This window comes from Tachypleus tridentatus, chromosome 10 (genome assembly GCF_004210375.1).
Source record: "Tachypleus tridentatus isolate NWPU-2018 chromosome 10, ASM421037v1, whole genome shotgun sequence".
Taxonomy (NCBI): Eukaryota; Metazoa; Arthropoda; class Merostomata; order Xiphosura; family Limulidae; genus Tachypleus; species Tachypleus tridentatus.
This window is the reverse complement of record NC_134834.1, coordinates 164,137,332-164,161,935: the sequence shown is the minus strand read 5'-3', so window position 1 is coordinate 164,161,935 and position 24,604 is coordinate 164,137,332. Positions and strand designations below refer to the sequence as shown.

The 24,604-nt window shown below is 32.8% G+C and overlaps 1 protein-coding gene across 1 annotated transcript in view; it reads left to right on the top strand.

Moving 5' to 3' along the window:
• Positions 1–8,040: 8,040 nt before the first annotated feature.
• LOC143230830 (protein GPR107-like) overlaps positions 8,041–24,604 on the top strand; it is a 60,892-nt gene continuing 44,328 nt past the window's right edge. The window contains exons 1-5 of the mRNA XM_076465046.1: positions 8,041–8,198; positions 10,830–10,940; positions 18,287–18,337; positions 19,877–19,974; positions 20,862–21,022. Of these exons, the coding sequence (XP_076321161.1) occupies positions 8,103–8,198; positions 10,830–10,940; positions 18,287–18,337; positions 19,877–19,974; positions 20,862–21,022 (517 nt within the window). The 5' untranslated portion in view covers positions 8,041–8,102. The remainder of the gene's footprint in view (positions 8,199–10,829; positions 10,941–18,286; positions 18,338–19,876; positions 19,975–20,861; positions 21,023–24,604) is intronic.

Genomic DNA, 24,604 nt, shown 5'->3' with positions numbered 1-24,604 from the left:
ATTTCTAGCTCTTACAAGTCCTAAATCTTTTGTTGCATTAATTCATATTAAGAGACGTTTTATCTTTCTAAGCGAATGGTTTGTATTTCATACACATTTCCAATTCCAACTTTTTTAATTCATTTACAGTTTCAGTTGTAAGAATGAGATATACTTTTCTTAAGACTACATGTAAATTTACAAATATTCGAAAAGAAGAAAGTTAAAGAAATTATCATTACAAATGAAACTTAATAGACTAAATATTGAGAACTCGTTAAGTAAATATATCTGGGACATTTTGTCATATTTTGTATAACTAACTCGATATACAACAGAATGGTTATAAAGCTTGTATAATGTGTTTTATTCTATAGATTGAAGTGCACGTAGAAATGCTTGTTTGTTAGTTGTGACAAGTGCCGTCAACTGGAAATAACTCTAGAGCAGTGATTCTCAACGTGTGTACTACGAGAGATTGGCAGGTGTACCGCGGTGTTTTTGAAACACATTCAACTTTCTTGGGATTATACACGCAAATCGAACACATCAGTTAATAAAAGCTAGCATAGAAACACTCTGAAATCTTTCAAAACATTCGATGGTTTTCATTGAACTCGAGCACTGAGAAGTTCATACTTAAATTTCATTCTCGACTGCAACGTTTCGACTGTTAGTTTAATTGTGGCGCAACAAGCGTTTCGTACGTCATAAATGATGCATCAAACAATGAAACTGCTTTCTGGAACACGTTCTCATTCTGCAGTAAGCTACAACTACTACGCTGTAGGTAGGAATTTTATATCAACTGCAGAACTTCGTGCTTATCGTGTATGAATTAGCTTTATCATTTATCCGTGGAAAAATATTTAAGTAAGTCTGGTGCTGCAAAGGAGAATGTGTTGAATCAAAAGCAAGGAATCAAACGAAAGCACAAAAATGAATACATCGAATACGGTTTTATCGTTTTGGAATCGGAACATTCTCAATTACCATTCTGCCTACTCTGCAATGCAGCTTTATTGAACGAAGCGCTTGCTCCTAGCAAACTGAAGAGACACTTGAAAACAGAACATTCATCTGTGAAGGATAAATCAAAAGAATAGTTCGAGAATCTCGCATTTCAACAACATGAAGGAAGCTTGTTACACAAAACGCAAGAAAGTACCGAATGATTGCGCCATTCACAGAAACTATGCTTGAAACGGATACCGCCAAAAGGTTAAGCAAGTTCCACTGTCCAATGACTTTCGTGCAGAATTGTAGACTTGTTATCAGATTTGAAGGATCAAGTTTGCGAACACTTCAGAAGCGCCTGAAGATGAATGCTCTGATATGGTCTCTTCAAGTTGATGAATCTACTGACGTCTGTTCTGGCTTTGTTCTATGTAAAGATAAAAAAATCGTAAACGAATACTTATTTTGCAAAGATTTAAAAAGTTAAGACATTTTGAGTTGGTGAATGAAAACATTTTGCTCTTCAAATTACATTGGAATAACTGTGTCTCGTGTTTGCATTTATGGCTTCAATCAAGGAAAAAAAAGAAGGATTCGTCACTCTGGTGCTCCAACAAAATCTTAGATTGTTCACTACATGATTCACAGAGGCGGCCTGCCGAAAGATTTGCAGTCTGACAAGATATTCAAAAATTTCATCAAGTCTGTATCACACTGAAGTTCGATGGCTTTCGAAAGGAAAGGTGTTAAAGCGTCTTGTCCAACTAGAAACTGAAGTAACTTCTTTCTTGGAGATTGAGAAAGCAGGTTTTGAATTTTCTTTTCACGATGATATCTGGTGGCTGAAGGTTCAATTTCTCTCCGACTTGTTTGACAAATTAAATTCTTTGAACTTTAGTCTCCAAGGACCATTTGAAAACATTATTTCTGCAACGTCCAAACGGAAAGCTTTCGATGAAAGGTGACGCCGTGGAAGAATAATATCTGGAAAGGAGTTCTTGATTGTTTTCCTTCTGTTAACGAATGTTCGTCAAAGAAGAAAATTGTCCTTCAAATTTTGAACACATTAAGCGACCTACAGTCCGCACTAAAACATTACTTCCCGTCACTTGCTGGCGACAAATATAACTGGGTGACCTATCCATTCGGAATTAACGAAACAACAAATTTTATCAGTCATTGTTTCCCGTAAAGAGCTTGGATGAGTTTGGATCTCCATTAAAAATTCATATCCTGCAATCAGTTTAAAAGCAGTTGAAGTTCTGCTTTCATTTGCATCCTCGTAGTTTTGCGAAATTGGATTTTCAGCATTGACTGAATTTAAAGCCAGAAAGAGAGAGAGGCTTCTTACAGTCGTTGATTAAATGCGAGTTTGTTTGTCTACGTTAGAGCCTCGCTTCAATTTGATTTGCTCTCGGAAGCAGGCACAAGCGTCACATTGAAAACATATGTAAAAAGAAAAAGTTTTGATTTTTCTGCTATACCACAAAATCGTTAAAAAGCCTTAGAACGAAAATCACGGCTAAAGCAAACGATATTAATGTCATCTGCACATTGACAATATTGTATAACGTGTACCTAACAAAATCGTTAAGGCTTTCTAGGTGTGGCACGAAAATTTTCAGATTGTCGTAGTGTGCCGCAAGTCAGAAAAGGTTGAGAACTACTGCTCTAGAGGGTTCCAGTGTGAAGACTGTTACTACTGGAAGTAACTCTAGAGGGTTCCAATGTGAAGACTGTTACTACTGAAAGTAACTCTAGAGGGTTCCAATGTGAAGACTTTTGCTACTGGAAGTAACTCTAGAAAGTTCCATTGTGAAGACTGTTACTACTGGAAGTAACTCTAGAGGGTTTCAATCTGAAGACTGTTACTACTGGAAGTAACTCTAGAGGGTTCCAATGTGAAGACTGTTACTAGTGGAAGTAACTTTAAAGGGTTCCAATGTGAAAATTGTTAATAATGCCACCGTTCTTTTACAATCATTGCACCTATCTTTGCAATGGTATTAAATATTGTCATTCTAAACTTCTTCTCAAGGAATCTCTCGAACCTCTATTGCAATACCATCCGTTGTTAATAGTTGCTGGATTATATCAATTGACCTACCCATTCAAGAGAGCATGATGAAAATGGCGACTTTTAACCTGATTCTCTTCAAAAGTCTGTCCGGGTTCTGTATGTAAGTGTTGGTGACTATGAAGCATGAATATTGCAGTCGTTTTTGGTTTTTATTTGTGTTTTTTGTGTTAAAGCTTATATAATCCCTTTTCCAAACTGAAAATTGTTTCTACCTTCAAATGCTGTTTGCTCAAACCTGCACTTTTATACCAGGCTAATCTGGTTACAATCAAAAGCACAATCCCTAGTGCCATATTCAGAAATCACTGAAATGAACTTCTCATGATCTCTTGTACATTCACGAACAATGAGCTGCTTTGGGCTTTGGGGTATCTGTTGTATCCACTAATTGAAATCGAAACCAGGATTTTAACATTGTAAATCCGTGAACTCGCCACTTCCTCATCAGTGGCAACAAAGAGTATAATAAACAATTTAAAATTTTATAAAGACAAGTAGGGATCGATATATACCTAACCTAACTATCTATAGTAATGTAGAAAGTTTTAATATTACGATAAGTATTGAAACAAGAAAGTCAAAACTACGATAAATGAGTTACTTGACCGTTAGAAAATTATCCCTACTTTAGCAAATCACTATGGTTATGTTAGCTTAAGTCAAAGTAGAGATAACTTTTTAAAATTTTAAGTTGTTTAATTTTTAGATGTTTACCTTTCTTGTTTAATACTGTTACATATATAAATACACTGCTACTTGCCTTTATAAAATTTATTTGTTTTGTACTATATTTCTTATAGAAAGAACATGTATAGCACAATAATAAGCTTTTCCATACCAGGATGAGATTTACACTTAAGACGTTAGTGTCTGTTTATTTATTTAATATACGCTTCAAATACTATCGTGATATACAGTTAGCAACCATTTGAAAGAGCTGAGGAATATATATATATATGTATAAATAATAACAGAAATAATATACATTTCTTCATGTTTGTGCGCGAAGTTATACAACAGGCAGCTTCTGTACTGCCAATCGCGGTTATTAGAACCCTATTTTTAGCGTTATAATTCTTCAGACGTACCGTTGAGCCACTAGAGGGCAGAAAAAATTATAGTAAATGATAGAATAGCTTGTTTTTGTTTTTTGAATTTCGCACAAAGCTACTCGAGATCTATCTGCGCTAGCCGTCCCTAATTTAGTAGTGTAAGACTAAAGGGAAGGCAGCTAGTCATCACCACCCACCGCCAACTCTTGGACTACTCTTTTAACAACGAATAGTGGGATTGACCGTCACATTATAACGCCTCCACGGCTGAAAGGGCGAGCATGTTTGGCGCGACGGGGATGTGAACCCGCGACCCTCAGATTACGAGTCGCACGCCTTAACACGCTTGGCCATGCCGGGCCTAAAACGAGAGCTATCTGCGCTAGCCGTTCCTACTTTCCAGTGTAAGCCACATCTTGAGCTTCTTTTTTACCACAGCTGAAAGGACGAACGTATTAGGTGAGAAGGGGTTTTGAACCCGCGACCCTCGGATTAGAAGTCGAGTTCCTCAACCAACTGGCCATACCGGGCCAAAATATATCTGATAGTAATCGGGACTTTAGTAAGAGTTGTTGTTTGTTGTTGTTTTCAATTAAGCACAAAGTTACACAATGGGCTATCTGTGCTCTGCTCGAAACCCGGATGTTAACGTTGTAAGTACGCAAAAGTATCGTTGAGCCACTAGAGGGCAAAAACAATTATAGTAAATAACAGAGTAACATCAGTTGGATAGCTTAAAGCATAAGGAAATAATTAGCTAACTTTATACATTTCGTTAGATTACAATGATTTTTGTTTAGTTTTCAATGTCTTATTGAAATTTTCCACCGTGCGATCTTAGTGAATTTGAGAAACACGTAGTTTAAACATTTACAGAATGTTTTAAATATTGTACCAATTGCTACTCTTTCATATTTTGGAATGATTAATTGCTAATATTTACGGCATGTTAAAGATCGTTGGTCAAACTCTTATCATTTACCGATGGAAAAATAATTTGAAAAATAACAGAATTAATTATTCGTAAAGTGTTTCTCTCACACTGTACAGTTCTTTCTCAAATAAATGAATGTTGTAAATTACCAAAGAAATACTAATGTAAAAAAAGAGCATACATTTTGAACACAAAACATAAAGAATCAGCGCAGTGTTTAGTTAAACAAGTGAAGTTTTTTCATCAATAAAACAACAGCATCTGTAAATAAATCTGAGTTTTATTTCCATGAAAAAGTAACATAGATATCAACATTTTCAATAAGAACTTAACCATTCTCTTGAATACAAATCATCTAAATAAAGAAATCATTACAAATAGAAATAATTGTGAGGCATTCGAAAATGCGCTTACATTATATAATATACTCTTATGTTACACTCAGTTTTAATATTGGCATTGGTGTAAGTGTGTGTTGCTTATATATATAACAAAGCCACATTGGGCTCTCTGCTGTGCCCACCGAGGAGAATCGAATTCCTGATCTTAACATTGAATCCCTAAACTTATGGCTGCTCATTGGGTAACATGGCCATTAGGATATCAATTGGATGTTATTAATTGAGTAACGTCATCTCCAGGGTATCAAGAACAAAACAATTGTTTTTAATGTATACAATTTAATGTTGCATATAAGATTAATAGAAAACAACAAAAGTTGTTTCAAGAAGCATTTCAAAAGTTATAACTTTCAGTTAACTAATCGAGTAATGAACCATTTTAAACTTATTTGGACCTAAATATGTTTCATCAATCTGATTAAGAGTAATACCATTCCACAACGTGTTTTGTGATTGAATCCAAATAACAACAACTTCAACCATATGACACTGATTACTAAATCAGTGGATCATTGTGTTTACCAATGTTTGAAACATAAAAGAATTGCATTCACACTCTCTCTTTTTCGGTCATTTGATGACAGTTTAAAACAAAATTTATTGTCATGTCGAAGTATAATTTCACAAACACGTGGTGACTTTTACGGTATGGAAGAGAAGATGTATGTATGTGATTTCTTATAACAAGGCCACATCAGGCTATCCGCTGAGTCTACCGACGAGAATCGAACCGCTGATACAGTAGGCTTACTGCTGTACCAGCAGAGGACGGATTGTTTGTTTGTTTTTGAATTTTGCGCAAAGCTTAACAAGGGCTATCTGCGCTATCCGACCCTAATTTAGCAGTGTAAGAATAGAGGGAAGGCAGCTAGTCATCACCACCTGCCACCAACTCTTGGGCTACTCTTTTACCAACGAATAGTCACATTATAACTCCCCACGCTTCAAAAGACGAGAATGTTTGGTGCGACGGTGATTCGAAACCGCAACCCTCGGATTAATAGTCGAACGCTTTAACCACCTAACCATGCCGGGTCCGGAGGACGGAAGAGAAGAAAGGAAAATAGCATAAAGAGTGAAAACAGTTGACAAAAAGAAATATCTTTGATGAGAATAATTATTTTATCAAATTGTTCTGATCAACTGTACACCATTTATGAGAACACAGGTTTTGAGTGATAACAGTTTCATAAAATATGATTGATTTATAATATTATTTTCGTGCTTTGATTCAAAATATCAAAATGGTTTACATATTCTGGTAAAACAGAATAAAAACTCGATCCAGCTTATTTTACCATCCATGGTATATTACTGACTTATAATATAGGGTAACTGGGAATTTGCTTTTTAACTTGATTTTCTTAACTACGTTGGTGTTTTAAAGAGAAAAAAAAACATTATTGGAAAGTTTACTAGTTGAGCTTCAGAACACGTTTTGATGATCGTTGTTTAGGAAGTTACTATCCAAAAAACGTTTTAACCAGTTTGTTTAAAATTCAAGAAATTATTGGATCCCCATTTGACCAAAACACAAACCTAAAATTATAAAACCATTAACTAACGCCATCTGAAATGTTTCTGTTTGTTTGCAAAGTTTACTCAAAGCTGTGTATATGTGTGTTTTCTTATAGTAAAACTACATCGGACTATCTACTTTGTCCACCGAGTAGAATCAAACCCCTGATTTTAGTGTTGTAAATCTGAAGACTTACCGTTGTCCCAGCAGGGGACTTACACATAGCTAAAGAAGGATTATCTGTTCTAGCCATCTCTGATTTTAAAGTGACAGATTAGAATTTAGACATTTATTTAATAACACGAACTACAACCTCTTAGGCTTCTCTAATCAAATAGTTAGGTTAACTATTATAACGTTCCCATCCCTTAAAAGACGTGCATGTTCAGTGATGGGATTCGAACCCATAACTCATAAATTACGAGTGGAGCGCCCAAACCACCAACTCCTATTCAGTGGCAAGAAATTATTTTTTTGCCATTTCAATAATTAGTCATTGGAATTATTTTTATTGATTTCTAACCTTTGTGTATACATGTATGTGTGTCTACCACGCAACACTCCAGTATTTATAGTCCGAAAATACTATTTATTTCACTGCAATGTTTGGTAAATATTTTTGTGCAGCTGTAAAATAAAACACACCATCTTAACTGGCTCAAAATATTCGTAATTGACCAATTTAGTTTAATTCAATTAATAACATGCTTTAGGTCATTGAACTAATTTGTGGGATAGTAGTAAGTCTATATATTTACAAAACTAAATTTTCAGTTCGATTTCCTTAGATGAACGCAGCATATAAGCTATCGTGGCTTTTCTAAAAAAGTAAAAAATTCTTTTGGTGTAGCATTTTATCGAAACATTTTATGAAAATTGAAATCCACCGAGTTCGTACATTTTCTAATACCCAAATAATATGTAACATTCTCAAAAAGTATATATTTATACCAATTACACATTTGACTTTATAATTTGATGAGGAGAAATACACTTTACGTCTAATACAGTTTAAAGATAGTTTCCCAATCAAGCCGTCTTTAAACTTGAAATACGATTTCGTTGTGCATTTATATATTTTTTCTAAGTAATAGGATTTAATTAGACATTTAGGGAATATGTTAAATAATAAGATAAGTAAAGTTAGGTGTCAGCACTTTACTTTTGGGATAGGAGAATAATGAATGTTGTACGATTTCAACGTTTCGGGCTTTTATTAATATTTATTTTATTTTTTAGTATAGTGAAAGGACGGAAACACCATTTAACGTTAATAGTAGGTATTTCTTATTGTTTAATAATATATATATCGTATATATTATATATAATAACGGTACTATGACTTTGAAATCGATGTTGTAGTGGTAATATGATACGATACTCCTAATCTTATGTTTAGGGCTATGGCCTACAGTGCTATTGCTGATTAGTAATGTATTTTTAAGGAATGTGCCTGAGCTTTTATCAAAGAGCGTTTACTTGTAACTTAATTTTTACTTGTTCTCCAAACATATTCTAATAATTTCGAATTAAACCAGAAGAGCTTACCCATACAAATTTAAAGTGCCTTTTATATAAGTAGGGAATTTAATAAACTATTTTCTGTAGTGTAAACATTTTAATTTGTAAAATGTCAAAGAAAAAAGTTAATTCCACATTACTTGAAATTGTTGCACTGTGGTGATTATAAAAGAAGTTGTGACACCTTTACTCTTAACTGTTGAAAGAATGCTAATTCATTCCATGTAAATTTCAAAAACTATAAATATAAATGTTGGATATGTCCCATAATGTACAAAATTTAAAAATCAAAAACAGTTATTATGGGATAGAAAAATACATTTTTTAAAAATAAATCAAACACTAGGAATTTTATACTTATGTGGTTAACATCACTGATTGGGTATAGTTAGTGTCTTTTACAATTATGCTGAGTATATGATGATGCCATGCTAAGTTCCAAAATATTGTTTTTCAATAATGCATTTTTTCTCTCCCACATTAGATATTTTTGAATTTAAATTTTAAGTCTGTGACCAGTAAAACTTATTTTTAGCTATTGAATTTGTAGAAACAAAACCATTCAATAAGCTTTTTAGTGTGTATTACATGATGCATAAACCAATATATGGATATGTCTGCCCAAGATGAATTAACAGCATGTCAAATAATGATAAATGGGGATTTTAAACAGACAGTATGTTCTGACACAGTTTGCTGTGTCATGTTGTTAAGTGTGGGGAAATGAAAGAATGTTACAATAGTCTGATAAAAGTGATATGAATGATTTATCAATTACTTCAGGACATAACATAGAACAGGTGGAGGATACTACTGTACATATCTGTTAGTCACAGTATTTGAAGTTTACAACCATTATAATTAGAAAATCTTATACCTTCTTAGGCACACAAGTAAGCTCAAATTCCATTTTTAATACTTGGTCATTGACAGTTTTTAGTTGGTGTAATTAAAAGTTATTTGCACATTATTTGCTTAACTTACCAGTTGATCCAACTTGTTTTGAATTACCTCCACCTCTTCATTAACATTATATATTCTTTCTAGCAAATCCCTATGGAATAAACAGGACAAGTACTCAGTATAAACTTATATTGATTCAATACTCTGATACAAATAGCATATACTTGTTTTGAGTCAGTAAATGGAAATGCAGGCTTTTAAAAAGCTGTTAAATATCCACAATAAAAGCAGTTACTGTTTTTTGGCTAATTTTTTTGTATGTGTTGCAGTATGATATACATTATAATATATATATATATAGGGAACAATAAGGAAACTGTTAATCCTATAAGGCTGTTCTATACAGTTAGCTCCTTCTGTATTGGGCTCTTTTTGGGTGGAATGAGCTCAAAAAAGTCAGGTTTTATTATTTGTCTTTATGATAGCCTATACTTGTATATTAATGAAATAAAAGTTATTTTATGATCAGTTATTATACTTCTGAACAAAATATACTTGCTTTAAGTTTTAATAATGGTATAATTTAGTATCTCTTAAACATTATAATTGCTTGGTGTGAAAACATTTAGAAAGCAAGATTAAGCCTGTAAGTCCTAATGCTTTGGGAAAATGTCATCTTGAGGTTTAAGTGAATCAGTAGCAGTGGATTTTCTAAGAACAAAAGTCTATATCATCAGTACTTTTTATGTAAGTGGTGAAGTTAGTGTGAATGTGTTTTAAAATATGAATGTTCTTGGAAACAAAAAAGTAGTGATATACTAATAACTGAGTTGGTAAAAATACATAGCTGGTGTGTAATAACATTGTGAATATAGGCACCAGTTAATAAAGTTAATTAACAGGAAGTTTCAAGAAATTAGAGAAATTAATTAATCAAAATGACACTAAACAACCTTGAACTAATAAAAAACAATTATGAAAAATCATTATGGCAGTTCTTTAACTGCCAAGGAAAGTGGAATAACTAAAATCACTAATTTTGATTTATTTATTATTTTCATGATACTAATCTGTTTAATCATAATATTGATTAATCAGTTATATTGCATGACACTTGTTGATGTAATCAATGTGTACATTATTGAGTTAAGCATCTTGCCTTACTCATGTAATAAACTTGTGTAAATTACGTGGTATAGCCAGTTTAACTATTTGCATATATTGCATTTCAGAATATGTGGATGCCACTTGTATACAATAACTTTCATAATTCTGTGTAAAGGACAAAATGATAAACACATTATACATGATCAAGCTGAATTTCATTTTTGTTGCAATAATTTCTTGTTACAACATTGTAGTTTGATTGGTATTAATGGTTTAAGCTAGTGGATAGGTGAAACTTTAGCATGTAATATTTGAAATATTTTCAGAAACTAAAGTTTATAGTGTTAAAGTATTTTGTGATTGTTTTTCTTTTCAGAAAGATGTCCGTAGATACTTCACTGTTAGTACATTTGGTTTCCTGAGAGGTGGAAAACTTGATGTACAAGTGAATGAGTTATCATTTGTTCCCCCAAATTTTGAAACGAAGGTGAGTTAAAAATTTTACACAGTTTTCTGCTTATTCTGTGTAATACAAAACACAACTTTTACAATGATAAAAGCTTTTTGAATTGTAGCCAGTTTATGTGTGAAGACAATTGAGACTTAATACCAGTAATTTTTTTACTTGATATGTACATGTAACATTTCAATTTAAAGGACAATACAAGTATTTTAATGAGACGAAAATGAATTGTACATGTAAAGTTTGTGAAAACTAATTTTGTGCAAAAAATATTAATGATTATATAAACATATGTAATTTAGCTGTGGAAAGTGTAAATGTACATCATCAGTCTATACTTACACATGATTATGTAGTGGTAGCATGTGTATGGTGTTTGAAGTGAGAGGTAAAACAACATTTCTTTTTCAGTTTTATTACACACACTAGAAATATGGTTGAGTAGAATCAAAGTAGAAAGTATATTGCATGAAATATTCCAACTTAATTCTCAAATTATGCAGTATGTATAAATAAATAAGCAGCAAATTTAATATTTGTTTACCATATTTTTCTGTGTATAAGATGCACCCCTATTTTTGAGGCTGTCTTCAAGAAAAAAATATTTTTCACAGTTGTAATTTATTTATTTGTTCAACATCAGCATAATCTTTCATTATTCTTTAGAATACTTCACAAATAATAGAGGCATAACATTTTTGACCTTCAGTGTATAGGATGCAGGGTCAGGGATTGAGACCCCTTTTTATGCACCAAAAAATATGGTAATTTATTGTGAACTTCTTTATAATCTATAGTAATTTATCAGTGAAAAGTACAGTGAACTCTTTTTATCTTCTACATTTTTTGTTTTCAATGAGGTAATATTACTGAAGTACTGTAGACCTTTGTACTTGAGTTTGCTATGATGTTTTTAACAAATATGATTTAGAATTTTGATTGACTCTTAGGTATCAAAGCATGCTTTATTTCCTCATAATTCTCCACTCGTGTGCCTTTCTTGTGATGTACAGCACATTCCCCAAAATATCTTGCATCTGTTTGTTTTTTGTGTGAGTTGTAAATTCTGAAGTTCACATTACTACTGAAACTAATACTTCAGCCAATGTGACAACTTATTTTTTCTTCTAATGCTTCTATCAAAGATACAAGTACTTTTACTTTTCTGAATTATTATTTCAGTAGTCTTCCCCTGCTGTACAGGTAATTCCTGTAGCTGTACTCTCAGTCTGTAATGATGATCATGTTTGGGCCATTAATGCCATGGCGTGTGTGTGTGTGTTCTTTGCAAGTAGCAAGACCTCATTGATGCCACTTTGATTGGCAATCAACCTCTGTCCTCTTTCTTCTTTTCTTTAAGGAATAACATTTTCTAGTCAGTTCTAGTACTGGTAGAACTACTGTTGAACTTGTACCAAGTATGAATAATTTTAAATCTTGAAACAGTTTATTACATTTTATGGTTCTAGTGTTTTATTCCTATATTTCATTTTGACATGTTTATTTCTCCTTCATTTTGGCATTTGGGCTAATGCTGATGCTTTTAGAAATAGAGGCAGTTCCCAATTTTCTCATTCCACTGATTTTTGAGCAGAGTCTTCTTTATATGTTCATTTATTATCTCAACTTTTAGATCCTTAATTAGTTTTTTTTCTGGGGATCATCCATGGGGTGTCCCTTCATGTCTTCTCATTAGCATTCTTACTTTTTCTCAGTTATTAGCTATAAGCTGTTCTTGTTCTGTTTGTTTTTAAGAAAGATAAATGGTTTATTTGTTTCTTTTTGTGCAACACAAACTGACTTGGTCTCAGGTACAAGGCAACTTGCTTGTACTTTTATGTTATTAACTCATTGAACTTATTTTACAAAGGATTCACTTTATTTATGATGATATCCAAAGGACCTACTTCTTGCAGCCTTTTGTTTTTATTGATATTTCTCATGAATTAATTTCTCACTCAGGACAAGCTTGTCAACAGGTGCTGATGAGAAATCTACTTTTCAACATACATCTAGTTGTTGGTGTCCTTTTGAATTACCCATTTCTTCCTCTGACACCCTCAGATTTTTAACTTCTACTGCTTCTTCTTAATCTTGCTCCTTTAGAGTTGCAAAGCATCAAAACAACCAGGGAGTCTTCTCAGCCCAAACACTGACTTTCTTTTTTTTCCAAGTAGCCTCTCTTCTCAATCCTTTAGGTGGCTATCTGGATATCTGTATGAACTTTTGAAACCCTTTGGTTCACCAGATTTTTTCTATCCTATTTCATCATACTCCAGTCTCTCTTCCTCTTCTCTCCAGTCTAATTTGTATTCATGTTTTAGGCCAGAAAATTTCAGATTTTCTACTTGAGAGTTGTACTTGTTTGGGATATGTTTTGAGCTTTTTGCTTATTTCATTTATAAAATACTTATAAGATATCCGTAGTGAAATGTTAGCTTTTGTCTTAAAATGTTTTACTTTATTTTCTTTTGAACGTTGGTGATTTGTTTCTCTCTACCAACTTTTCTCAAAGACATGTTTTCTTCAGTTTCTGGGTTTAGGTAGATGATGATCATGCTTTTATCTCATAGATGCTTATACCCTTTATCTAGGAAGGCTGTTTACTGGTGTCCTAAGAGGATCTTCCTTCCAAAGACTTGGGCTAGAAGAGAGAGTAAATTCTGTTTTCATTGAATCATGTCATCTACCCTATTTTATGCAGATTCTCATTCAATAGAATGTTTTCTATGTCATCTCTAGACTGTTGATTGCTATATTGCACAAACAATATTTTAAAGGAGATTGACATTGGTTGCTTACATCCTATGACAAATCATTCTCCACCCACATTAAAGAATTGGCTTGTGCAGCTAATATGTATTATTTGTTGAGAGTACCTGAACTTCTTAAGGTTGTGTTTAAGGTTACATCTCATTAAAGTTGCCATTTTTAAATGTCCAATAAAGACTATACCATTTAGTAGACAGGGGTAGAAATATTCTAAATTTTCAGCTGGACAGTGAAACTTGCTGAACATTTGAAATTTAAGCAGGACACCTCAAAATTGTCACCAGACGTTACCAAAAACAAGAAATCAAGTAGAGACAATTATTATATAAAACAGAATCATTTTATTTGTGGCACTGAAACATTATTTCAAAACAAGTGGCAACAAGCCTTGTATCCATTAAAAATGACACATTAATCAAACTGGTAGATTTAGTCGTCCAGCACTAAGACATCAGCTGATGTAAACTCAGTATCTCTATTGTCTCTATGTGTGTGAGTTCTATGTGGACTCACAAATCATCTGGTTTTTTTACTGTCCTTCCACTAGGATTCTACAGACTTGCACAGTAATTCTGTGCTTGCAAGATCGCAGGTCTTATTTCATAGCTAATTTTATTGTCATCAAATCATTAAGAGAATCATTTATTAGTTTGGACTGCCAGTCATCCTTAATAACTGCCATCTAGGAAAATCCACGTTCTGGTTCAGCAGATGACATGGAAATCACCTGCATCAGGCATACCAAAGCCAACACTGTTAATCCAGGGAAAGGTTTACTGTCCTCAACAGTAATTTTACTTAACATGTGGGCCCACAATCCACTTGCACAGCCAGGAACTCATCTGATTTGGCAAATCTTGTGGCTTTGAGTAGTGTCTCACGTAAGTCAACTTGGCAAATATCAGCTGCAATGTTGAAACCTGTAGCTTCTAGCAGAGCACCAAAGTGGTCCAGTAGTGTCTGGAGTTCATTATGGCCATAAGATGACAATGCTTTCTTGATTTTAGGCCAGTTGCTTGGTTCAAAAATTTGAAAGGCACCAATAAAATCCTTATCAAATTCTTAACTCTCTCATTCAGACATGTGACAATTTTACATATGAAGATGGCAGTTTCTTCAGCCACGGATTGAGCCTCTGGCCCTTGTCTGACCACTAATAGCAATCACCTTTCCTTTAAGTAACCACTTGCCAGTTTGTTCACATGTTGTGAACTAGTTAACAATTTTGTGGGATCTCTCAACATGATTCAGATTGCCCAGCTTCTCTTTGCAAACAGCGATTTTGTCAGAAACAACGTTCACAGTATCAAAATTGTCTTGCATTTTGAGACTAAGAGATGTCAAAACAGGCAGAACTGCCAAGAGTATGTCCATGTACAGGATGAATTTAAGGCTTGTCAAATTACTGTATAATCCTGCAGCTTTCTGTCCACATTACCCTTTGTCATGCTGCTTTACTTGATACAAATGCTCTGCTGAAGCTGGCCAGTTATGAGAAACTGACTCCAGAGCATGCTCTTTGTAGGCCATCCACCTGTCCCTTTTGCTGGCTTTCTAACAACAATGTTGTTGGCTTTACCAGTTTCTTTGAGGCCAGCCCAATTCTGTGGCAAATTATCATAAAACTTCCATAGGTTTTCTAAAAAAGGTTTGGATACTATCAAGGTAATGGATGTCCTTGATGGTCTTCTTGATTGCAAATTCCAATCTGTGACTAACACAGTGGATCCCTATCAAATAAGGTTTTTGCACCATCAATCTGTTGACAAGTCCTTTATTTGTGCCAAAATTGACAGCTGCTCCATCAGCTGTCAGGCATACAATTGATTCAAGCCAGTTGGAAAACTTGCCATATATGGACAATGCTGCAAGTACAAAAAATTAGTACCCAATATTAGTTACTTTCTGTGAAAAAAACACAAAATGTAGATTTGTACTTTGGAAAATTCAATTGCTCCATTATCTGTTACACTAGTTGTGTTAGGTTAAGCTCCAGTTCTGTCAGTGGTAAATACATGGTTCTTCTTGGTTTAAATCAATTGAAAAATGCTTGAGTTTTCACTGATGTATATTAATAATGGAGTGACTATGTAAACCTGAATTAAAACACAAATGTATATGAAATATTGTCCATTTGTGTTTATAGAAAGTTGGAGAGTGTAGAATTATGGATAATTAACATAAAAGACATTCATAATTTTGAGTCATGCTTGTCAACAAGATGAAAGTCACTCAGTAGGGAAAGATCTACAATATCTTAGAAGTTGCTGTTTGATATTAATTTTAGTTCAAAAAAACATTGAAAATTAAACAGGTCTTTGTGTATTTGTAAAAAGCTAAAATAATCAATGTTCTTGCTATTTTTAAAACCTTCAAGATTGTTGAATAATTTATTTTAGTTATATTGAATATATAAACATTTCATTACCAGTCTGTATATTTCTTTATTGATATTGTGAATACATCCCTTGTATTTTCATTTTTTGAAAAATGTGAATCAATTTAAATAGTTTACAGTGTTTTATGTTACAATATTTTATAAATGAAAGGCAGGATACCTGTACAGTATAGTCTCTTAGGCCTAGGGTATAATGATAAATTTTATGTATAGCACTGGTGCTAGAATGAAGTAGAGTGAACTGTAATTATAATCTACTAAAACATTTAAGTATATATTTCTCTGTTTAATTTCTTCCACATCCACAAGTTGTGATTTTAAACCTAATAAAGTTGTATTAATGTATTGTAATAATGTGAAAGTTAAGATAATACTGTGTAAAGTATGGTGATTGTTTAGAAATTCTAATCATTTTGGTCATGAGCAACATAATACGTGACTTAGAACTTCAGAAGTGAGATTTGCACAGCAGTGGACATGTAGGTTAGGGAAAGAAAATTATCTCTTCCCAATGCCCAACTTTACTAATGTTGAGTGAACAAAATAATACACATTTGTAATATAAATAAAAGAAAACCACATTTTACATTGTTTTATCTTTTTGTATAATATTATGGAAGAGATCATGGAGGGAATCTAGTTTTAACTTTCACATTGCAACTGTTTTCAGACAAGACCTCAAGGCAGCTGTCCAACCTATATATACATCACTATTACACAATATTACAAAATTTAATTGGTCAGTAGGAAGAAGTTTTGGTATAACAAGACAGGTTTCTTATCATAAACCAGGAGATACATTGTACTGGACAATTGATACTTTTACAATCATATAAATAATCAATAAAGTAGTTATTCTGTGATAGCTTCATGCAAATTCTTAGTCAGTTAAAAAATATCATAACATACATGCTTTACTAAAGTAGCCTTATATCTGTCAGTAAAAGTGAATATGCTGATATTTTCACAGCATTACACTTTTACAGTTAAATCACATATGATGTATGTACTAAATGCAGCAGTGGCCATGTTCATTATACAGCAACATTTTCATGTGCTTATTGTAGATTAACATTGAGTCATTAACTATAAGCTATTTAGCAGTTGTTAATTATACATGTACATCTTGCCTTAAGGTATAGGCTATGTGCAAAATGTTTTAACTATGTTCTGGACACTTTAAAAAAATGTTAGCAGCTAACAACTTTTAAATCTACTCCTGATGACAGTTTTTTATTCTAGAGTATTATTGTAAATCTGTTTTCAGTTTCTGATTAAATACCATTTCAATTAAACAGATGCTTTTTTTTCCATATTTAAATACTTCCCCTCTCCTCAGTGTGGTGAGCAGTGAGTAGAGCTAATAACATTAAAAACTGTTTTTTGATACCTATGGTTGGCACAGCACAGATAACCTGTTATGTAGCTTTTTACGTAGAAGTAAACATATTGTAAATTCATGATCTACAGATGTGTTTTGATGAATTTATAACTTATATTCCTACAATTAAAAGATGTTCCCCTAAATCCTGATTTCTAATGTAATATGGTGTCATATTTTACAAAAAAATAAATAATCAATAAACTAATTTGCTCTACAGCTTTTCTTTTTACCTCTTTGACTCGTAATCTGAGGGTTGCATGTTTGAATCCCCGTCGCACCAAACATGCTCACCCTTTCAGTCATGTGGGGCATTATAATGTGATGGTCAGTTCCACTATTCATTGGTAAAAAGAGTAGCCCAAGAGTTGGCAGTGGGTGGTGGTGACTAGCTGCCTTCTCTCTAGTCTTACACTGCTATATTAGGGACAGCTAGTGCAGATAGCCCTTGTGTAGCCATGTGCAACATTCAAAACAAACAAACAATTTAAAAATATAAAGTTTCATATTTGCAATACTTCCTTGAAATCTCCACTACTTAAGTGTGTACCTCAAACATCATGGTGTTTGTTCATCTGTTTCTCAGTGAATAGTTAGAAATTATTCCTATAGGTTTTTTTTATACAAATATGTTTGAATTCTTGTGCAACATGACAATAATTTGAAGTTCAATACATAATATTAATGCTGACTTGCTAGTATTCTTGGCATAACTTTAGGTTTGATAATATAATTACTACATTTGTTTTATGAAGTACATATAGAGATATTATTTGAAGGTATTTTAAGAACAGTTTACCAAATTTCTGTATTTTTCAGTTTGGATTTACTCTAATCAGAACAAATAGTGACAGTGTGACCCCATATTTGGTAAGTGTATTTCACATTTTGAAAGCATAGTGTGAAATAATTGAAATTAGAATTATGGGTTGCTCCTATTACTCAAGTGATAAAAATATAGCCATTGTGATTTATCATTATTATTCCAATTCTTATGTGAGAATAATCAGCTATTTGACTGTTATTAGTTAACTCCTTAAATCAGTTGTGTTTTTTTTATGTTCCATTGGAGATCTGAAATTTTTTCAAAATAAATAAAAATCCTCATGGAACTTCTGGTCTATTTATATAAGGTGAGCAATAACATGGTTTGGATTAGTTTTCAGTCATAAGAGACACAAATGTTATTGGATACTATTACCATCCCTCCTTGTGGGTAAATTGGGATTTTTTGACCAGGTGCTAGTAGTGTCAGCTTATGTTTATGAAGTTAATGATTGATAAGCTTTCATTAATCATCCAGCTGAATTAACTTTATCTACTGGTTAGCTCTTTAGACTAGTAACGGAAAGACTATGAAGTCAAAAGTTACCCATCCATAGTCATTTAGTCATTGAACAAAACACTTGCCCAAATTTGGTTTGTCTGCCCATCTGTAAAATGGATACCATGTAATAACTATGGATTAACCTGTGATTGACTGACATCATATTCGAAAGAATGTGAAAACACAGGAAGCCAGAGGAAAGCACTGACTCTACTTGACTTGAAGACAAGGAAACAATTCAACTATCAAAATAATTGCTTTTTAATACATTACATTTAAAAATAAGTTATTGAAAATTAACAAAATAAAACTTGTGATTAACACAGATCATAACATTGGCCTTATTTATTTTCATGTCATCACATGTATTTGTATATTATCTGTCTTACCGGTTTGCAATATTAAACATCCCAGCATCTTAAAAGTTATTTTTTCTTTTAATCCTGTTGATTAAATTTGCTGTTTTACCAAATACATACCTTCAAAAAGTATGAGTCACAGATATTTGACAAAGGTTTCAAATGTTCCCTTAACCCTACTTAAAAGAAACCATTAAACTCTTAGGCAGAGAAATGGCACAATGAATTGGCCTGTTTATTATTACTACTCCATGTTATCATATGAGCAAGTTTTGTATAGTGATAAGTGAAACCAAGAAACAAAGATTGAGAACTGCAAAGTAGATAAATACTATGCAAGTTCATAATATTTTTCAAATACTCAAAATATTTAAGTTATATCACAATAAGCATTGTAGAGAGACTTAAAAAAAGGAAGAAATACAAGTTTAATACTATACCAGTAATCTATTTTGTAAAGTTTGTTAAATAAAGCAAGTTAATATCTGTGCAGAAAGTGATGTCCCTTTATATATATATATAATATACATGTTTTGTTGTTGTTAAGTGCTGTAAAGTTAGGGCTAAGCCTCTTGGAAAGGAAGTGAAATAATCAGTTTAATTCTTAATTTTAATATTTCATGTATGAATTTGTAGTAAATAGTAAGGTTTACAATCCAGGGGCATGTAAGGGCACTATTGAATACCTTTGTTGTTGTTGTTTTTTTGTTAATTGTGTTATAGGAAAACCACCAAGAGAAATGTCTTCTTCTTGATGACTCATTTAAAGATGATACCAGTATTGATATAGTTTCTTTTGTATTGGATTTGGGAAAACAGATGTAAGTTTACATATTATTCACTCTGTCTTTTTTCATATCTTTTTTTACTGAAAATGTTATTGATCTAATAATTTGAATTAGAAAATTCCCTTCCTCTCACAACCTGGTAGGTTTTTGTGTGTTTGTCACCATTGAATTTTTATTTAACTGGTAGTAAAAAAAATAAAACAAATTGTGATTGTACCAAATTTAAAAAAAAATAATTTGGCCAACCTCAGTAAAAAAAAAAAAAAAAAAATTCAGTTGAAGCCTCAGTGATTTTGTTTTTCTATGTATGTTTTTACTTGTAAATCTACTGTCAGAGTGGAGAGGATGTTATTTATATACTTCATCCTTTCAATTCTAAAATCAGTTTTTTATAAGATATCCCAACAAAATGTACTTTTTCTCTGTTGATTAGCTCATTCTTTAATTATTCTTTTATTTCAAGAACATGCACTAAAATGTGTAGTTTGTAACATTATAATTACTTATATGAAAAAAATGTACACTACTTTAATAAATTTACAAATAACTTACCAGATAGTGAAACAGAAAGATAATAAGGTATACCAAGGTGCAAATCAAAAAGACCATGATTTGAGGCACAATATGCAGCTTAATCTATTTCACAGTTTCAACTATGTGACAGTTGGTTCAGCTTGTCTCTTAAAGATTAGATGTATAGGTAATGGATAATACTGACCAGTTGTTTGCTCTCTGGCCATGTGTCACAGAAGATGTTATTCAATTTGAAAATAAATGTACCCAATACCAGGCTGTTGTTGTTTTTTTCCAAATTCCAGAACAAAGAAAGAAATGAAAAACATACTCTTAAAAACTGAAGTTCAGAAAACCCTTCATGTATTAATTTCTAATTTATATGCATATTCTTTGTGATCTTTCAGAATTAGTGTTAACTGTAGCCATATGTTGTCGACACTTATTATTGAAAGAGATCAGAAATGGAACCCAGCAAGTGAAACCTCTACTCGGAAAAGACGAAACATCGGAGAACTAACTAGTGATAGTTATCTTCTTGCTCGCCGAAAAAGAGAAGATAGAAAAAGTTAGTCTTTATTAAGTGAAATATCCATGAGAACATAACTAATAAATCAATGAAAAGAAAGGTTAACTAAAATGTTAGACAATATAAACAAAAATTATATTATATAAGACCTTTATGAATAGTTCATTCCATAGGTAACACCAAGAAATATCAGTTTATATTACTATGGGTTATTTTTAAAGTCAGTTCAGTGGTTTTCAACCATTTTATATCCATGGAACTCTTCAGGCATCGAAATTGTGTCATAAAACCCTTCACAGCAATTGTTGCAAAAAACATTACTGCAATTCTAGCAGCTGTTTGTACCTAGTCACACTTGTTAATTTAAAACAGTGCTGTAATTTGTTGTTATGTTATGTCTTTATAAAACTCATTGTACAAAAAACGAAATGTGATGTAGTCAGATTATAATCATGTGATTATTGTGTATTCATACACTAGAATATGGGGAACTCTTGCATTCCACAGAACCCTAATATCTTGCAGAATACCCAGATGTCTGTCAAGGAACTTGGGGGTTCTGTAGAACCCTCTTGTTTTTATGTGGTCAAAAAAACTTAGTCTAATCTTAATCATTCTGTAAATGGACTACTGAAAGACAATATATGGCATCTAAATGTCTTGAATAAAATTTAAGATGGGAAGTTTTTGCAAAATTTTTTTCTGTAATTTATTGATATGTTTTCATCTTTTTACACTCAACTACATTCTTGTTTTATTTATTTTGTAAAAACTCTGCTATTACAGATTATGTTCTTTGCTAGGAACAGTCTTGTTTTGTACATCTTTCATAATAAGTGTTGTTGTCTGGATATATATGTATCTAAGAAGGATTTAGCTATAGATTAAACAGTTTGTGAACTAGTGTTCCAAGTAAAATGTTTGAAGTTTGATACAAAACAAACTACTTTCAACTTTAGAAAAACAAACCTGAAAAGTGAAGAAAGATTCAGGTACAATACAATACAAAAGAGAGTATAACTGATATAAAATTATGGTGTTTTTTTTTTACAATGTTCTCAAAATAAGTGTACTGAGAAGTCTTGTGACATAGCATAAGACAGCTATGCTAAATTTAATTCTTTAATCACATGGCTAAGGCTTGACATTGTTGCATAGATGGTGAGTATAGAAATTCTTTAACCATAATAAGAAAAAGAAATGTAGAGAAATATAATAAAAAGAAACACATAGATTTTGTGTGAAAAGTACCATTATTGAAGAAACAAGCTTCAGTGTATGATTGGGGAGTAAATGAAACCTGTAATTTTGGAAATAAAGTTTCAGGTTGTGTCACCTTAAGTGTAAAAAAAGTGTCAATATTTGAATGTTTAGACATTAAAATTGACTCTTTTTTTTTTCATAAATGAGGGAATTGATATTAAATTTAATACAAAGACATACACAAGAAAATTTATTGCAAGTGGTGACCAAGTATAAATTTATATACCTTTTTTTTTAATTAGATTAGAATTAACTGTAAAATATTAAGACTGTTTGTTAGAGAACAAAGACCCAAAACTTGTGTTAATGAGAATAGTTTAAAGATTGAATAAAATAAGAGCCTTCTATACGTTTTCTGGGAATGAACATTACTTCCTGTCACATGTTCAGTTTTGCTCCATATATATGCAAAAAAAAAAAAAATTAACATGCCACAAGCCTTGAACTTCCACCATTAGTGTGGTTTAACTGCATCATAAATGTAAATCATCATGTAATTCTTGATGAGGAGAAACCCACTTGAAATAAAAATATATCAGAATGGCTGGTATGTGTATTAATGCTTTTATTGATAAGCAGAGAACAACGTTTTGACCTTCCAAGGTCATCTTCAGGTTAACCTTTGATGGTTTTTCTGTCTAGTGGGTATATATTTGGCTGATTTTGTGCACTTGTGATGGGTATTCACTGCCAGTTTGGATGATCCAAGGTCTGTCAGAAAGACTTTTAATTTGTTTCATTTTCTGATCAGTCATTTCCCATACCAGTTTTCTTCCCAATAAATAGGTTTTCTTACCAGTCTGCATCTGTTCATTTCTTTGCAGACAGTTTTATCACAGAGAGCTATTAAGCCTGACAGTTGTCCTTCTCCAGGCTTTTTGTCATCCTAAAAAAACAAATCAGGGCACTGGCATTCAATGATTCATCTATTCTCTCTAAATGTATTTCTGGATCTTCCCCCAATTTTTTTACCATGGAGTCCTTTATCACACCCTGGTGGACTTCTTATCCAGAATTGTGGTTGACCATGAAGGATATTTCAAATGTCTACCTCCATATTCCGGTTTCTTATCACTTTCGACACTCTCTTTAGTTTGTCCACTATAGAGTTGTGTATCAGTTTCAAGCCTATCCTTTTAAGCTTTATTCAATATGGTATGTATTTTTTTGGGTGATCATAGCCTTTTCCCAACTTATGCATGCTCGATTGTTGTGTTTTCACCACTACTAGGACAACTTGTTCCTGTTAGCTCATTCTGAACTGGAGTCTTCTCAACACGTGCATCTGCTTCTAGAAGAAGCAACTCATGTTGGTTGGATTTTCATGTAAAAGAAGATTTTCTTGTAGCCTACCCACTATTTTATCCACTTGGGTGTACTTTTACACACCCACCTCATTCAGACCCAACCTTCTCCACTTTGTCTTCAATCGATAGAGCTTTTCTCCTTGCACTTACTACATGTACTGTTTTTGCATGCAAGGTACTTTCACTTTTTGGACTTGGATTTCTGTGGAAACATTTATTCCTTTGTGTCAGACATGTATTCATTCTTTGGAATGGATTATCACTGAGGATCCTTTGGACTCCCATATTAGTCATCCTTCTTCCATTACAGATAATTTTATTTGGTGGCTGAAGAAGGTCAACACACAGATGAGGGTACTTCTTCCTTTATTGGGTTTATGTGCTACATATCACTTTCCTTGCATAACTACCGTCCAATTACTTTGACGAGCTGTCTCTGTAAGACCTTAGAAAGGATGGTTAATGCTCATCTTGTTTGGTTCCTCAAATCAAACAACCTCCTCTCACCTGCCCAGTGTGGGTTCCGATGACAGCACTCCACCACAGACCACCTAATTTGACTTAAAACATCAATCAGAGAAGCCTTTCTCAAACGCCAACATCTTGTATCAATATTCTTTGACATTGAGAAGGCTTATGACACAACATGGAGGTATGGCATTTTGCAAGACCTCCATACATATGGGTTACATGGCCATTTACCCACGTTTATTAAAAATTTTTTAATGGACAGGAGATTCCAAGTTCACGTGGCTTCGACACTTTCCCATTCTTTTGTACAGGAACTTGGAGTCCCTCAGGGCAAGAGTGCCACACTTTTCAGTATAAAGATAAATGCCATCACTGAACAACTCCCTCTCACTGTTGCGAATGGGCTGTATGTCGACGACTTTCACATCTCGTGTCAGTCGTCGAACATGAGATTTTTTGAGTGGCAACTACAAACTGCCCTCAATCGTGTACTGAAGTGGACTATGGTGAACGGCTTTAATTTTTCTCTCTCTAAAACCGTTTGCATGCACTTTTGCCACCAACGGGGTATTCGCCCTGA